The 19,009-nt window shown below is 37.0% G+C and overlaps 1 protein-coding gene across 4 annotated transcripts in view; it reads right to left on the bottom strand.

Annotated features, from left to right (window-relative positions):
* The window catches only part of MNS1 (meiosis specific nuclear structural 1), a 104,779-nt gene that overhangs the window by 4,609 nt on the left and 81,161 nt on the right, over positions 1-19,009 (bottom strand). For all 4 annotated transcript variants that reach the window (XM_043471884.1, XM_043471885.1, XM_043471886.1 and 1 more), the window contains one exon: positions 4,627-4,884. In XM_043471884.1, coding sequence (XP_043327819.1) covers positions 4,627-4,884 — 258 coding nt within the window. The remainder of the gene's footprint in view (positions 1-4,626; positions 4,885-19,009) is intronic.

The raw sequence follows: 19,009 nt of genomic DNA, 5'->3' as shown, positions 1-19,009 counted from the left end.
GGTCTTGTCAATTTTTTACTACCACTTCTACCTCCTATGTTCTCCAAGTCTCAGTCACTGGCCCTCTGATTACTTCTCATAATATATTATTTGGAAGAATAATCTTAGTTTGAAACTATGGGTTACTTAATGCCAGAAATGCTTTTCTAAGAAAAGTTGACCTTTCTTCTGTTCAACTGCCTTCAGGAATTTCAACTTGCATTTCTAACTAAATATGACTAAATCTGAAGTCATTCCATCTTTTTGCTCCAATTCAAAACATAACAACAGCACTTGTATTCCTTGAGTTTCTCATATTTGAAACCTTGAGAGTTATTTTGATACCTTCCTCCACTCTACCCTATATGGTCCAAGGAAAAAAAATCATACAAGTCTCATCTATTCTTCCTTTAAAAATATTTAAATTCTTTCCTTTCTCCTTCCACTGCTCTGTCAACCTACTCCAGGCCATCATCACTTTAACTCTTAAATTACTACTTTCACCTTTTTTTTAATTAATTATTTTAATTGGAGGCTAATTACAATTCTGTGGTGGTTTTTGCCATATGTTGACATGAATCAGCCACGGGTTTTCATGTGTCCCCCATCCTGAACCGCCCTTCCACCTCCCTCCCTATCCCATTCCTTTGGGTTGTCCCATGCATCAGCTTTGAATGCCCTGTTTCATGCATTGAACTTGCACTGGTCATCTATTTCACATATGGTAATATACATGTTTCAATGCTAGTCTTTCAAATCATCCCACTCTTGCCTTCTCCCACAGAGTCCAAAAATCTGTTCTTTATATCTGTCTCTTTTGCTGTCTTGCATATGGGGTCATCGTTACCATCTTTCTAAATTCCATATATATATATATGTTAATATACTATATTGGTGTTTTTCTTTCTGACTTACTTCACTCTGTATAATAGGCTCCAGTTTCATCCACCTCATTAGAACTGATTCAAATGCATTTGTTTTAATAGCTGAGTAATATTCCATTGTGTATATGTACCCTTTCTCTTCTTGTTAAAGAGCACATTACAATAACCAGTTTCTACTGTATCATGCCCAAACTCCTCAGCCTATCATTCAGGTTCCTCCATGTGGTAATTCCATAAGCTGCCAACTAAGAATAGCCTTCCTGTATTCTTTTATTCATTTTTTATGTATTTCTAGATAAATCCACATAGTTCTGCCATAAATGTATTGCACTATTAGTGTATCACACTATCGCATTCTACAAATGTTTACATTTAAAAAACATATTCTTAGTACAGTAGTATATATAATCAAGTCTTTGGGGTATCTAGACCTTATTTTCTTCTGCTAGATTAAAAGCTACCAGAATGAGCTTTATTTATTTTGGTTCCCTCAGCAGAATGCCTAGCAAAGGAGTATCTGCTGATTATAAGAGTATTCTGGGGTTTCTTTTTGTCCACCATTCAGGAAAATCATTATAATATTAATATATTAATCCCAGATCTGCCACTTAACTTGCTATGACACCTTGGGCAATATATATAATCTCTCAAGATTCAGTTCCACATCTTTAAAATAGGGGTAGTAACAGTACCTAACTCACAGGGTTGAAAGTTAAAAGTTATTAATTTGCTTGTAATGAATATAGAATAGTGAATGGCATAAGAAAACAATAAATGTTAGTTATTGTTACTCCACTTCTATTACTACTTAAAAATATTTACCACATGCTTTATCAGTACTTTTCATATTTAGAGCTCTTTATCTTTCCAAAGCACTTACATATTATCTTATTTGCTTCTTAAAGTAGTATTTCAGTTTTATGGATGAAACATTTCAATGTGTCCAAGTCACAAACCTAGTTTCCTCACCAACTCTTAAATACACATTTCCAACTAAGAAATTTTCCCCTGGGGCTCAAAATCTATATGGACAAAATGGAATTATATATCTACCCCCTCAAAATCTGTTTATCTTCATACATCTTTGTACATATATCACCACTCACTCACTGAATGTGGAAGTGTGTAACAGCATTACTTAGTAGTAGTAGTCTAATCTGTCTCTCAACTCTCCAGATCTAATTGGTCACCGCGAGCCATCAATTCTAATTTCCTACCACTTCAAAGATGGATTCCTTCTCTATTCACAAGGGTTCTCATCACCTCTCTCTGGGATAATTGTAGTAACTTCCTGAAGAACTGTGGACGGAGGTTTGTAACAGTGTACAGGAGGCAGGTGACCAAAACCATCCACAAGAAAAGGAAATGCAACAAGGCAAAATGGTCATCTGAGGAAGCCTTACAAAAGCTGAGAAAAGAAGTGAAAGGCAAAGGAGAAAAGGAAAGATATACCCATCTGAAGGCAGAGTTCCAAAGACTAGCAAGGAGAGATCAGAAAGGCTTCTTAAGTGAACAATGCAAAGAAATAGAGGAAAACAACAGAATGGGAAAGAGTAGAGATCTCTTCAAGAAAATCAGAGATACCAAGGGAACATTTCATGCAAAGATGGGCACAATAAAGGACAGAAATGGTATGGATCTAACAAGCAGACGATATTAAGAAGAGGTGGCAAGAATACACAGAAGAAGTATACAGAAAAGATCTTCATGACCCAGATTAACCATGATGGTGTGATCACTGACCTAGAGCCAGACATCCTGGAATGAGAAGTCAAGAGGGCCTTAAGAAGCATCACTACAAACAAAGCTAGTGGAGGCAACGGAATTCCAGTTGAGCTATTTCAAATCCTAAAAGATGATGCTGTAAAAGTGCTGCACTCAATAGGCCAGCAAATTTGGAAAACTCAGCAGTGGCCACAGGACTGGAAAAGATCAGTTTTCATTCCAATCCTAATGTTCAAAGAATGTTCAAACTACTGCTCAACTGCACTCATTTCATATGCTAGCAACGTAATGCTCAAAATCCTTCAGGCCAGGCTTCAACAGTATGTGAACCGAGAACTTCCATATGTACAAACTGGATTTAGAAAAGGCAGAGGAACCAGAAATCAAATTGCCAAAATCCATTGGATCATAGAAAAGCAAGAGCATTCTAGAAAGAATTTTACTTCTGCTTCATTGATTATGCTAAAGCCTTTGACTGTGTGCATCATTACAAACTGTGGAAAATTCTTCAAGAGATGGGAATACCAGACCACCTGACCTGCCTCCTGAGAAATCTGTATGCAGATCAAGAAGCAACAGTTAGAACTGGATATGAGACAATGAACTGATTCAAAATTGGGAAAGGAGTACATCAGGCTGTATATTGTCACCCTGCCTATTAACTTCTATGCAGAGTACATCATGCTGAATGCTGGACTGGATGAAGCACAAGCTGGAATGAAGACATCTAGGAGAAATATCAATAACCTCAGATATGCAGGTGACACCACTCTAATGGCAGAAAGTGAAGAGGAACTTAAAAAGCCTCTTGATGAAAGTGAAAGAGGAGAGTGAAAAGCTGGCTTAACACTCAACATTCAAAAAACAAAGATTACAGTATCTGGTCCCATCATTTCATGGCAATTAGATGGGAAAACAATGGAAACAGTGACAGACTATTTTGGGGGGCTCCAAAATCACTATAGTGACTGCAGCCATAAAATTTAAAGATGCTTGCTCCTTGGAAGAAAAGCTATGACAAACCTAGACAGCATATTAAAAAGCAAGAGACATCGCTTTGCTTTATGATAAAGATTTGTATATTCAAAGCTATGGATTTTTCCAGTAATCATGTACAGATATGAGAGTTGGATTATAAAGAAGGCTTAGCACCAAAGAACTGATGCTTTCGAACTCTGTTGCTGGAGAAGAATCTTGAGAGCCCCTAGGACAGCAAGCAGATCAAACCAGTCAATCCTAAAGGAAAATCAACCCTGAATATTCACTGGAAGGACTGGTGCTAAAGCTGAAGTTCCAAACTTTGGCTACCTGATGTGAAGAATCAAATCACTGGAAAAGACCCTGATGCTGGGAAAGGCTGACGGCAGGAGAAGAGGGTGACAGAGGATGAGATGTTGGACGGCATCATCGACTTAGTGGACGTGAGTATGAGCCAACTCCAGGAGACAGTGAAAGACAGGGTAGCCTGGGGTGCTACAGTCTATGGGGTCATAAAGAGTCGGACATGACTGAACAACTAAACAACTGATCTTCCTGTCTCCAGTCTTACTCCCCTCATGTCTGTCCTCAACACTGCTACCTGAATCATCTTTCCAAGTGCAGACCTTATCATGCAGCTCAATTCTTCAGTGGATCCCCCCCGAATAAAATCCACCATTAAAACAGCTGCCAAGACATTCATGATCAGTTTCCTCTCTGCCATACAACATGTCTATTCTGTATAATTATCATCAATGCATTTGACATATCTTCATAATCATTGTTTTTATGTATTTTTCTTAACCAACACCAAAAGCTTATAGATTACATGGAGTTCATCTTATTTATGTTCTCAACACCAACCAATGTCTAACATATAGAAAGCATCAATAAATACGTTCTAGATTCATTAATTAATTAGTAGTCAGAAAACATATATATCATATGATTAGTGAATGGGTATCCAACATCTGGCGCATAAACAGTTTTCAGTTATTTAGTGGATAAATAAATTAGCCAGCTGCTATTCAATGAAAATTTTTTTAAAAGTTTTCCTTACTTTGTCTGCAAGGAACTGGTTGCGGCGCTCTTCTATAAGTTTTTCCACGGCCCTCTTGTGTTCTAGTTGCTTCATTCTTTGCTTCTGAGCATTCATTAATTCTATTCGATCATCCTCAGCAAATTTCGCCAGCATAGCTTTCCTAAAAGTCTCCTCTTCTTCTTTTGCAGCCTGAAGTACTAATTCCTTCAAGGCCATTTGGTCCATAAAATCTTGCTTCAACTCCTTTTGCTTTCTCAATTTCTCTTCTGCTTCTTCCTAAATAACAATACATCTAAAAGTTAATTTAATAATTAACCTGTAAAAGTTAATTCAGTAATTGTTTGTTTACAGTAGATTTATAAAGATAGGGTCAGATAGAATTTGTTTAAGCTTAATGTTACAATAAGAAATAAAACTGAAAACTTAAGCCTTTTCAAGGTAACACTTTGCCCCATTCTTTAAAAACTAATAAAGTAGATATTACCTTTGGATTGCTCATTATTTAAAATTTAACTAATATATATTTATCATCTTGTTTCTGTATTCAGAATTAACACATTAACTTTGAAAAGAGTTGTATAAAAATTTGTATATGTGAGTTTATTAAATCAGTCAACTATAAAATCTGTACCAACTATGAATCATTCTAGAACCTTGTGTTCAAATCATTGATAAATATTTTTCAGAATAATCTAGCAATGAGAATCAGAAGTATTTCAGAGAAATTCAAACTTACTTGAAGCAGTTAAAAGTCCTTTCCTACAAGGTTTAATTTCCTCAACGTTACTATGAAAGATTTCAAAACCAAAGAATTTTACAGGGATCACCCATATTTGCTTTATCATTGACCTACTGAATTAGGACTACTGTAAATTTTAAATCATTTCCTAATCTAACCAACTTTGCTCAATTCTAATACAAGTTCCAGGTAGGCCAGTATCTTCAAAATATTGCCTTAACGCCCATAGGGCCAAGGTTCCTACTTAGAGATTACAACAAACTGTAAGGATTTACTACAGGCCATCAGCTGCATACAGAACTTCCAGGAAGGCCAGGGAACCAAGCTGCCATCCTACTGCTCAAGACTCATCATGGTAACTCTGTCTATGGTGACTGACTACTATCTCATGTGCTTTCTTCCACCTTCACACCTTGAAGTGGGGGTGATGGCTATTGGAGACAACCTAGTTCATATGAAGAGTTCTAGGTAAAAGATAAATGTAGTTTTAACTACATTTCTCTTTGCAATAAAGCAAGACAAATGAATTTACAACAGGGTAGGATGTGGTCAGGGTAGGATGTGGTAAGGGTAGGAATGGGTTTCTTTTGAAACAGAAAATGTATTTATTATTTTGCAAGTAGCTATGCAAAACAGCTAGGGACCTGACAAGCTGCTGAAAGATTTTCCCAAATAACTTGTGCATCCCTGTATTATAGGTATCACATCAATAACACATCCAGGAGAACAAAAATAGAATTCAGAAAACAATACCTCAGAGGCCCACCAGAACCTGATTCCTTTATGAAATACTCTATTACAGTGTTGTTGTTGGTTATGTAGTTGCTAGGCTGTGTCCGACTCTTCCAACCCCATGGACTTTATGTAGCCTGCCAGCAGCTCCTCTGTCCATGGGATTAATACTGGAGTGGGTTGCCATGTCCTTCTCCAAAGAATGGGTTTTAAAGTGAGCCAATCTGCAAGTATCAGTTACAGCAACTTTGTTAATTATACTGATCATTCATCCTCTTTTTCTTCATTTATCCCTATCTAATCCTCTTTCGAAATTCTATCTTTTTCATAGTCTTCTCTATTCCCTGGTGGCTTAGATGGTAAAGAATCTGCCTGCAGTGCAGGAGACCCAGGTTCAATCCCTGGGTCAGAAAGATCCCCTGGAGAAGGGAATGACAACCCACTCCAGTATTCTTGCCTGGATAATTACAAGGACAGAGGAGCCTGACGAGCTATAGTCCATGGGGTCGCAGAGTCGGACACGACTGAGTGTCTAACACACACACACACAATCCTCTTTTCAGATCCTATCTTTTTCTTAGTTCTCTCTAATCACTCTTACCTCTTTTGGGGGTCTTACACCATTTAATTTTTCATAATTTAATTTTATTCCATAAATATACACCTCATCTCACTAAAATACATGGAAGGCACATCTTATTTTTCTTTGGCATGCTGGACACATAGTGTTTTTTATAATAAAAAGTTTGTGTTTATTTGCCATCTATTGCATAGAAGTCAGAGGCTCATTAAAGGCAGACATGCTGTGTCAGTTAGCTCTGAATTCCTCCAGAGCTTATAATAATACTTTGCACACAGAAACTCAGTACATACTGAATTCTTGACATTTCCTGGCACCCATCTCCCATACCAATTTTAGTTTAATCCAATGGTGAAGACATCTGGCTAAAGAACAGGAAAGATATTGGCAAAACAAAACACCATTCATTATATGTTTTGAACTAGGAAAGTGTTCATATAGACTTTGATGTGTCTGGATATGGATTATGTAGTTATATAATATGAACTGAATAATTTTCCATGTTCTAAAACCCAATATGTGGTTTGAGGAATAGCTGTTCACTGAAAGTTTGGATTAATTTGCTATAGAACTACTCTGAGTCTAGAAACTCTTTACAGATGTCTTGGTCTGGGTTCTCCACTGAAAAACAGCCTTAAACAAGGAGTTGTATACAGATATTTTACCACGGAGGTAATCTCAGGAAGCAGAGGTGAGGGACAAGCAGAAGTGAAGGAAGAGAAGCCAACACAAGGGTGTATCATTGAACTGGTCACTGGACGACCGAGGCTTCACTCTGCCAGGACCTTGTGAGGAAGGCATGGGGTACCTTTCAGGACCTTCCCAAAAGCCTGCTACAGGTAGAGAAGCATTATTTCTCGATTCCTCTCCACTGCTGGCTGAGGGATGCCCCAAAGGGTGTTACCTCCCTGTCCCCACCCTGACATGTTAGGAAGCGCTCAGCAAAGGGTCAGTCTAAGCCCTCACAACTATTCCCCACAGCAGTCACAAATCAGAGGTGATGCTGACAGGATGTGACACAGGGCACACAAATCTGATACAGGAAAATGGCTTTAATAATCTTATTTTGTCTTTTTTTTCCTATGTTTTCTGAAATCACTGCATTTTTAACTCAGAAAATAGCACCATTGAAAATTTCATTTTATTAGGACACAATTGAGTAATCTTTCACTGTTTTTCTTATCTTTTCCCTTTACAGACCCTTTATCCCTTCAAATATTAAGCAACTAGATTTAAAAATGCTAATGTATTCTGATTTTCAGTTTACTTCTACTTGTATCTTTATTATTTCCCTCCATATTCTTCCCTCATACTTGATTTATATGGTTTTTCTCAGTTATTGAGTTGGCTGCCTACACAATTTTCCCAATATTTCTCACTTAATAATTGCCTGTGGATTTCTCTGGTGCTCCAGTGGTTAAGAATCCACCTGCTGGCTTCCAGTTCAAGATGGCAGAGTAGACATGTGTTCGTCTCATTCTGCAAGAGCACCAAAATCACAACTAGCTGTTGAATAGCCATTAACAGGAGGATGCTGGGACCCATCAAAATAAGATACTCCATGTCCAAAGACAAAGAAGCTGCAGCGAGATGGTAGGAGGGATGCATTCATGATAAAATCAAACCCCATACCTGCAGGGTAGGAAACCCACAAACTGGAGAATAATACCAAAGAAGTTTTTCTCACACTGTTGTGAAGGTTTGGACCCAACGTCAGGCTTCCCAGCCTGGGGATCCGACAAAGGGACTGGGAATCCACAGGGAATGTGACCTTGAAGGCCAGTGGGATTTGACTGTGAGAGTTCCATGGGACTGTAGGAAACAGATTCCAGGCTTGGAGGGCACAAACAAAATTTTGTGTGCACCAGGACCCAGAGGAAAGGAGCAGTGACCCCACAGGAGACTGAAACAAAACTACCTGCTAGTACTGGGGGGTCTCCTGCGGAGGCGTGGGTCATCAGGGGCTCACTAGACGGGGCTACTGGCAGCAGCAGTCCAGGAAGGTCCCCCTTGGTGTAAGCCCTCTTGGAGGTCACCATTAACCCAGGGCTGGGTCAGGCCAAACAACTACCAGGGAGGGAGTGCAACCCCACCTATCAGCAGATAATTGCATTAAAGCTTTACTGAGCAAGGCCCTGTCCACCAGAGTAAGACCCAGTTTTTCCCATTGCCAGTCCCTCCCATCAAGAAGCTTACACAAGCCTCTTAGCTTACTCCATCAGAGGGCAGACAGAAGCAGCAGGAAGATCCAGTCTCATAGATGGCTAGAACAAAAGCTACATTATAGAAAGTTAATCATGATAAAAAAAAAAAAAAAAAAGCAGAAAGTTATGTCCTAGATGAAGGGACAAGATAAAACCCAAGAAAAACAACTAAATGAAGTGGAGATAGGCAACCTTCCAGAAAAGCAATTCAGAATAATGATACTGAAGATGATACAGGATCTCAGGAAAACAATGGAGAAGATGCAAGAAATGTTTACTAAAGACCCACAAGAATTAAAAAACAGAGATGAATAATACACTAGAAGGAATCAATAGAGTAACTGAGGCAGAAGAACAGATAAATGACCTGGAGGACATAATGGTGGAAATCACTGCCACAGAACAGAATATAGAAAAAAGGATGAAAAGAAATGAAGACAGCCTAAGAGGCCTCTGGGACAACATTAAATGCATCAACATTCACATTAGAGGAGTCCCAGAAGGAGAGAGAGAGAAAGGACCTGAGAAAATATTTGAAGAGATTAAGAGCAGAAAACTTGCCTAACATGGGAAAGGAAATAGTCAAACAAGTCCAGGAAGCATAGAGAGTCCTAGGCAGGATGAACCCAAGGAGGAACACAGTAAGACACATAGTAATCAAATTGACAAAAATTAATGACAAGGATAAAATATTAAAAGCAACAAGGGAAAAACAACAAATAACATACAAGGGAACTCCCATCAAGCTATCAATTGATTTCTCAATAGAAACTCTACAAGCTAGAAGGGAATGGCATGACATATATAAAGTGAGAGAAGAGAAGAACCTGCAACCAAGAATACCCAGCAAGACTCTCATTCTGATTTGAGGGAGAAATAAAAACTTTCCAGATAAGCAAAAGTGAAGAGAATTCAGCACCACCAAACCAGCTTTACAACAAATGCTAAAGGAACTTCTCTAGGCAGGAAACACAACAGAAGGAAAGACCTACAGAAAATTAACCCAAAACAGTTAAGAAAATGGTAATAGGATCAAATGCACCAACCAAAAGACACAGACTGGCTGGCCAGATGAAAACATGTGCATGGATGCACTTCCACTTACCATATCACTCTGCTTGACCCCCCAGACTGTATGTAATTATTTTATATTGTTAGGTTAATCATGTTCCCATTATGCCTTGAGATTGTAATTATCTTTTATTTTTGTCTGGCTATTGATTGTGAAAACTGATAAACATCTTTTACTATTGTGATTATGTAACTATTACTCACTTACTGCCATTGTATGATTGGTCAACAGAAAAATAATATAGAACTCAAAACTACAATTTAATAGAAAAACTTGTAATCACTTTTAAAATTCCAGATGCATACCAGAATAATCCTGGGAGTTTCTGAAAAACAGAAATGCCCAGGTACTGCTTTTTTCTCCAGAGCTCCAGCTATATTTCTCATGAGCAGCCATATTTAATGGCTGTATGATGATCTTTTACTTTTATCTAGTTTCACTATTTCATATTCAGTGCTCCCATTTCATTTAGTTTGTTTTCCAATTTCTTCATCTTTTTTTAAATTTTCTTTCTCCAGCCTTTATCAGGTATAGTAGAAAAGCTTTTGTATACCCACATAGAAATAATATATATAACACATTTTAGAAAACTTATGAATTTTTGTCTAATGAAAAAAATGCATGACATTTTGATTCCACTTGTTTGACTTAGTATGAATAGAACGCTAGATTTCTAATTAAAAAACTGATATGCAACAAGCAACAAAAGTTTACTGTATAGCACAGGGAACGGTAGTCAATATCTCATAATAACCTAAAGTGGAAAATAATTTCAAAAATTAGCATGTTTGTATATGTACAACTGAATCAACTCGCTGTGCACCTGAAACACTGTAAGTCAACTATACTTGAATAAAAAATTTAAGAAATTAAAAAAAATCCACTTGCCAGTGCAGGGGACACAGGTTCGATCCCTGGCCTGAGAAGATTCCACATGCCACAGGACCACTAAGCCTGTTCAGCACGACTATAGAAGCCTGCACATCCTAAAGCTTGTGCTCTGCAACAAGAGAAGCCACTGCAATGAGGAGCCTGCACACGGCAACTAGAGAAAGCCCATGTGCAGCAACAAAGACAGCAGCCAAAAATAAACAAAAAAATTTTAATTGCCTAATAGATTTTGATGTCATAATTTCCTCCTCTAAATTGTCTGCAAATATCCTCTTCAACCAATAATAATTGAATGTTTTCAGATTTTTCAGTTAGTAAGTTAAAATATTTGTTATTAAGTTCTAGTGGTGTTTAAACACCCTTTCCCCTTTGCAGTCAATTTTCTTTGGAGAAATAAGTTATGTACTTCAGTACAACAATGTTACATGGGAGATAAAATGTTCACTATATTATATGTCCCTTGATGATTATACCTTTTCTCTGTGATAGCTGGGATTCATTTGCTGTTCCACTTACCTAGCAATAACGCTGCCTACCTGCTTTCCCATTTGTTCATATATGCCTGTTAGCCTTCACCCATCATTTTATTCTTAACGCTTTGGGGGTTATTTGACATTAGGTATCTATAAGTGGATTTTATTAAGATGTTTCTTTAAAACAACTGGACACATTTTACAATCTTAAATGCAGCTAATAATTAAGGACTCACATGAAGTAAGTTTTGATATTTTACATAGAATCTATTTCTTCCTTATTGATGAAACAGTGTATCTAAGACAATGTTGTTTTAATATAGCTGATAATATTACAAATAATACTAATAAGTATAATTAATTGTTATATATATTCATATATCTTGTTTTATAAAGTATTCAAACTTCTGGGAGTTCCCTGGTGGTTCAGTGGTTAGGATTCCATGCTTTCACTGCCGACAGTGCAGGTTCAATCCTTGGTCAGGAAATTAAGACCCTACAAGCCATGCAACATGGTCAAAATGAAGTGTTGAAACTTCCAGCTTGTTAAAAAAAAAAACACTTGGGTTTTTTATATTCTGTTGTCAACTTATTGAGTGTTCTTTACATATTCTGGATAAAAGTTATTTGTAAGATACATGTATACGGAATGTTTTCTCCCAACTGTGGCTTGCATTTTCATTTCCCTAACAATGTTAGGAAATTATTAATTTTGATGAAGCCTACTTATAAACTTTTTATGGCTCATGCCTTTATCCTAAAAATTTTAAATCTTTGCCATTTCCAAGTTCATAATGACCTTCTCATGTTTTCTTCTAGAAATGTTTTAGCTTCAGCTCTTTTTATATTATAATATGACACGGTATGACAAGTACTGGCAAGGATGTGGAGGAATTGGAACTCTCCTACACAGGCAGTAATAGATACAGTGGTGCAGCCTCTATGGAAAACAGCTGGGCAGTTCCTCAGAAAACTCAACACAGAAATACCATGTGACCCAGCAATACCAGTGCTAAGTATTCACCTAAAAGGATCTGAAAAAGATACTCAAACATTTTAAAACTTGTACACAAATATTCATAACAATAACATTCACAATAGTTTAAAAAAAAGGGTGGAAACATATACTATTGAATGAATAGACAAAATGTTGTATATCCATACACTGGACTATTATTCAGCCAAAAAAAGGTGGAGGTTGGGGGTTGGGGAAATTAATTATTGACACATGCTACAAAATAGATGAAACTCCAAAATGTTATTCTAAGGGAAAGAAATCACAACGCAAAAGGTCACATATTGCATGATCCCACTTATTTTCAGAATAGTCAAATTCATAAAGACAGGAAGCAAATCAATAGTTGCCAGAGTCTTAGAAAGCATGGAACAGGTGGTAACTGCTTAATGCAAGGTATCCTTCTGCGGTAATGAAAATGTTTCGGAACTAGACAGAGATGGTGGTTGCACAATATTCTGAATGTACTAAATGCTGCTTTAAAACAGTCAATTTTATGTTACATGAATTTTGCCTCAATTTAAAAAAAAAACCTTAAGGAGAAACACAAACCCACAATTATGGTTAGAGTCATCAACAATCCTCTCTCAGCAACTGATGGAACAACCAGACAGAAAATCAGCAAGGATATACAAGAACTCAACAGCACAATCAATCAATAGAATCTAACTAGCATTTATAGAAATTTTAGACATTTAAACATATTTCTAGAACATTTTACCCAAAGTAGTAGGAAACATATTCTTTTCAAATGTCCACAGAACAAATTTAAAGGAAATAAAATCATATTGGGCATGTTCTCTGATCACAATGAAATCAAACTAAAAGTAACATTTTTAAAGAAAAATTTCTGGACATTTGGGGACTACATACACAGTTTTAAGTAATCCATTGGTCAGAAAAAGGCTCAAGAAAATGAAAACATCAAAGTTAATGAAAATGAAAACAACACTGAAACTTGTGAGGTGCAACTGAACCAGCTTTGAGGGAAATTTATAGCACCAAATGTACACATATAGTAAGATGCATTGATAGGGGCATGCATTGTAGGAAACGTCTCAAATCAATAATCTAAGCTACTACACTTCAGAAACCCATAGAAAGGAAACAGAAGAGAGTAAATAGCAGAAATAAATGGAATTGAAAACAGAAAACCAATAGACAATATCAATGAGGCAAAAGGCTCTTTTAAAAAAATAATGACATAGAACTCCTATAAGAGAACAGAGTAAGTTCCTCTAAATCAGCCTTGGCAATGAATTTTTGGATTTGACACCAAAAGCAAAATAAACAAACAGGATTACATCAAACTAAAAAGCTTCTGTACAGAGAAGAAAATGAAGTTAAAGTCACTCAGCTGTGTCACTCTGTGACCCTGTGGACTGTAGCCTGCCAGGCTCCTCTGTCCATGGGATTCTCCAGGCAAAAATACTGGAATAGGTTGCCATTTCCTTCTCCAGGGGATCTTCCCAACCCAGGGATTGAACCCAGGTCTCCTGCATTGCAGGCAGAGTCTTTACCATCTGAGCTACCAGGGAAGACTACAGACAAGGAAATCATCAACAAAATGAAAAGGCAACCTATGGAATGGAGAAAACATTTGCAAATTCTGTATCTGATAGGAGTTAGTGTCCAAAATATGTAAAAATGACATAAAAAAACTCAACAGAAAAGAACAAAAGAAAATCCAATTAAAAAATGGGCAGAGGATCTGAACAGATTTTTTTCCAAAGAAAATATACAAATGGCCAACAGGGACAAGAAAAGGTACTCAGCACATCACTAAACATCAGGGAATACAAATCAAAACCACAATGAGATATCTGTAATAATGGCTATCATCAAAAAAGAGAGATAATAAAGAGTTGGTGGGTATGTGGAGAAAGGGAACCCTTGTCACTGTGGGTAGAAAAGCAAAGCCAATGGTATAGCCATTAATACAGTCACGGAGATTCCTCAAAAAATTAAAGACAGAACTACCATATGTTCCAGCAATCCCACTTCCAGGTATATATTCAAAGGAAATGAAAACAGGATCCTAACAAGGTACACGCACGCCTCTGTTCACTGTAGCATTACTCACAATAGCAAAACTACAGAAACAAGCTAACTGTCCATCAACAGATGAATAAATAAAGAGGTAGAACTATATAAAGTGGAATGTTATTCAGCCATAAAATCACAAAATAATGAAATCCTGCCATTGCAACAACACGGATGGATCTTGAGGGTTTTATGCTAAGTGAAATGAGCTGATCAAAGAAAGACAAATACTGCCTGGTAACACATGTGGAATCTTAAAAAAAATGTCAAACTCATTGAAACGGTTGGCAGAGGCTGGTGGGTGGGAAAAATAGGAAAAGTTGGTAAAATGGTACAAACTTCCAGCTCTATGACAAATAAGATCTGAGGCTCTAATGTAAAACATGGTGACTATAGTTGAAAACACTTTATTGTATAAATGAAATTTCTGAAGAGAGTAGAACTTAAAAATTCTCATTAAAAATATGTGAACTGATAGATGTGTTAACTAACTATAGATGGGGGAATCTTTTTACAATGTAAATATTTATCAAATCACCATGATGTACACTTTAAATATCTCACAGTTTTATATGGCAATTATACCTCAAGAAAGCTAATTTAAAGAAAGATCAGATAAAATTAAATCCTAATGTAAGAGTTAAACCTTTTTTGGATTATTTTCTACCAAAATTTATATACCCAAACCAGAGCTATCACTTGCTGAGGCAATGAAAAGTAGAGAGAACAGCTCAAATTCAAAACCTGTAATCCTGGAAATTTACAAAATATGAAATTTTGGTCAGGACAGTTAGCAAAAGTGAACCTGAATATATATGAAAACTTGAGATTTACACAAGTGAAAAAAAAAAAACTTCAAGAAACAATATTATTTATTGGTCATACAACCTTATCTTAGTTCATGGCACTATAATTTACCAATATAATTATGGAAACAGTGTGTCCACATCTAGAATATGGTTGAAAAACAAAACCAGAACTTGTGGGACTATAGGAGAGAATCATGGGTCCACCAAGCCAGTTAAAAGGAGAAATCTGAAAATCTACACAGAGGAGAAATGGCATTCTTATAGAAGGGAGAGGTGATTTTTCTTATATGGAAAGACTAGACACTAGTCTGCGTGGTGACAACTGTTCATGACTCCTCCATAACATCTACAGGAAAGGAAGACAGGAGGACTGGACACTGCATAACCAAGCCCACTTGAATATTAGAGTATGATTAAATACATGAAAGGAGTTGATCGATCTGATCAGTATCCGGCAAACTTCAATATCCTCCAGAAAACTCGAAAATGGTATAAGAAAGTGGGTTTCTATTTGAGTAATTGTGATTTACACAATACAGTTACATTTTATTATAGCCTTAATGCACAGAGTAAAATGACTTACTAGCAACTTCTGTTAGCAGTAGCTAGACTATCAGTAACTGAGAATTCTGGTGAATGTAGTGGTGGTCTTGCACCTGGTCCTTCTGGGGCATTTCCAAAAGAGCTCCCTACAAAGATCCACTTTGTTGACTATCCAGTAAAATAAAAGAACACATTCTAGAGGAAATAATACCCACAGGATTAAGCAAATGCCACCAGAAAGTGTAGGGTCTGCTCTTCCAGGAGAAAGCCCAGTGAAACACAGTATATGTGTAACAGATGTTCTATTCCTCTGCACAGAGGTGCCTGCTATACTGCCTATCGCACTGTAACAAAATATCAGAATGCTTTAGTGAGACATGTACAGAGTTTCAAATATATACATCAAGTGCAAAGAGTTGTTGATATTTACTTAAACACTAGTGTTTTAATATTTACTTACATAACAAATCGCTGGCCACAGGAATTAGTTTCTGCAAAACTCCCCCAGTTGATAATGTGTCAATACCCCACTTACATCAACAGATCATCCAGAAAGAAAACAGTAAGGAAACACAGGCCTTAAATGACACATTAGTCCAGACAGGCTTAACTGATATTTATAGAGCATTACATTTGAAAGCAGAATACACGTTCTTCTCAACTGCACAAGGAATATTCTCCAGGATAGATCATATGCTGAGCAACAAAAGAAGCTCAGTAAATTTAAGAAACTTAAAATCATTACCAAGCATATTTTATGACCACATTGCTATGAGATTAGAAATCAACTACACCGGACATCCCTGGTGGTCCAGTGGTTAGGAATCCACCTACCTATGCAGGGAACATAGGCTCAACTCCAGGTCGAGAAGGATTCCACATGCTAGGGGCAACTAAGCCCATGTGTCACAACTACCGAGCCTGGGCTTTAGAGCCCATGAGGCACAACTATTGCAGCCTTCATGCTCTAGAGCCTGTGTGCCACAACTACTGAAGCCCGTGCACCCTAGAGCCCACGCTTTGCAACAAGAGAAGCGGCCACAATGAGAAGCTCATGCACCACAACTAGAGAGTAGCTCCCACTCGCCACAACTAGAGAAAGCCCATGCACAACAATGAAGATCCATCCCTGCCAAAACAAAACAAAACAAAACCAAGAATCAACTCCAAGAAGAAAACTGTAAAAAAACAAACACATGGAGACTAAACTATATGGTACTAAACAACTTATGGATCACTGAAGAAATCAAAATCAAAACATTTTAGAGATAAATGAAAATGAAAGCCCAATCCAAAATCTATGGGACACAGCAAAAACAGCTCCAAGAGGGAAGTTTACAGTAATACAACCTTACCTCAGGAAACAAGAAAAACCCAAAATAATCCAACACTAGACCTAAAGCAACTAAAGAAAGAACAGATGAAACTCAAAGTTAGTAGGACAGAAATTATAAACATCAGAGCAGAGATAAATGGAGATGAGGATAACAAAAGATTGATGAAACTAAAAGTTGGTTCTCTGAAAAGACAAACTTGGTAAGAGACTACTAGTTGGATGGTTAGAGTTAGTCTCTCAGTCGTGTCTGACTCTTTGTGACCCCATGGACTGTAGTCCACCAGGCTCCTCTGTCCATGGAATTCTCCAGGCAAGAATACTGGAATATGTTGTCATTCCCTTCTCCAGGGCATCTTCCCAACCCAGGAACGAACTCAGGTCTTCTGCGTCACAGGCAGACTCTCTACAGTTTGAGACACCAGGGACTCAGATGATAAAGAGACAACTACAAGCAACTGTATGCAAATAAAATGGATAACCTAGAAAAGAAGACAGATTCTTAGAAAAGTAGAACCTTCCAAGACCAAACCAGGAAGAAACAGAAAATATGAACAGACCAACTACAAGTTACTGAAATTGAAACTGTGATTAAAAATATTCCAACAAATTAAAGCCCAGGACCAGATGGCTTCATAGGTGAATTCTAGCAAATATTTAGAGAAGAGTTAATACCTGTGCTTCTGAAATGCTTCCATAAAACTACAGAAGAAGGAACACTCTCAAATTCATTCTATGAGGCCATCATAACCCCAAAGATACCACACAAAAAAAGAGAAAATTACAGGTCAATATCTCTGATGAATATAGATGCAAAAATTGTCAACAAAATACTAGCAAACCACATCTGATAACACATTAAAAATATCAAACACCATGATCAAGTGGGATTTAACCTAGGGATACAAGGATTCTTCAACATATGTTAATCAATGGGATACACCACACTAAAAAGCTGAAGAATAAAAAAACCATATATATGACCATCTCAATAGTTGCACAAAAAAAGCTTTTGACAATATTACTCATTTACGACAAAAAATGCTCAGGAACCTACCTCAACATAATAAAGGCCCTATATGACAAATCCACAGCAAGTATCAATCTCAACAGTGAAAAACTGAAAGCATTTCCTCTAAGATCAAGAAGAAAAGAATGTTCACACTCATCACTTTTATTCAACATACTTTTGTAAATTCTAGCCATGCAATCAAAGAAGAAAAAGAAACAGAAGAAATCCAAACTGGAAAAGAAGGAAACTGTTATTGTTTGCAGATGACATACTATACATAAAAAACCCTAAAGATGCTATCAGAAAACTACTAGAGCTCATCAATGAAGCAATTACATCGTAGGTTACAAAGTTAATACACAGAAATCTCTTGCATTTCTGTACACTAAAAACAGAAAAATAGAAAGAGAAATTAAGGAAACTATTGCATTTACCATCATATCAAAAAGAATGAAATACCTATCAGTAAATTCATTCAAGGAGGCAAAAGACCTGCACTCTGAAAACTATGAGGTAATGATGAAAGAAATCAAAGATGACACAAACAGATACACAGATATACCATGACCTTGGACTGGAAGAACCTATATTATTAAAATGACCAAACAACCCAAGGGAATTTACACATCCAATGCAATCCCTGTCAAATTATCAATGGCATTTTTCACTGAGCTAGAAAAAACTTTTCACAGTTTGTATGGAAACACAAAACATCCTGAAGCCAACATAATCCTGAGAAATAAAAATTGAACTGGGGGAGTCGGGCTACCTGACTTCAGATTGTACTACAAAGCTTTAGTCATCAAAATAGTATGGTAATTCCCCCAAAACAGAAATACAGGTCAATGGACTAGGACAGAAAACCCAGAAATAAACCCTGTACCTGCAAACAATTAATCTACAACAAGGGAGGCAGAGATATACAATGGAGAAAAGACAGTCTCTTCAATAAGTG

The sequence above is a fragment of the Cervus canadensis genome, chromosome 6 (genome assembly GCF_019320065.1).
Source record: "Cervus canadensis isolate Bull #8, Minnesota chromosome 6, ASM1932006v1, whole genome shotgun sequence".
Lineage (NCBI taxonomy): Eukaryota > Metazoa > Chordata > Mammalia > Artiodactyla > Cervidae > Cervus > Cervus canadensis.
This window is presented reverse-complemented; position numbering and strand designations above follow the sequence as displayed.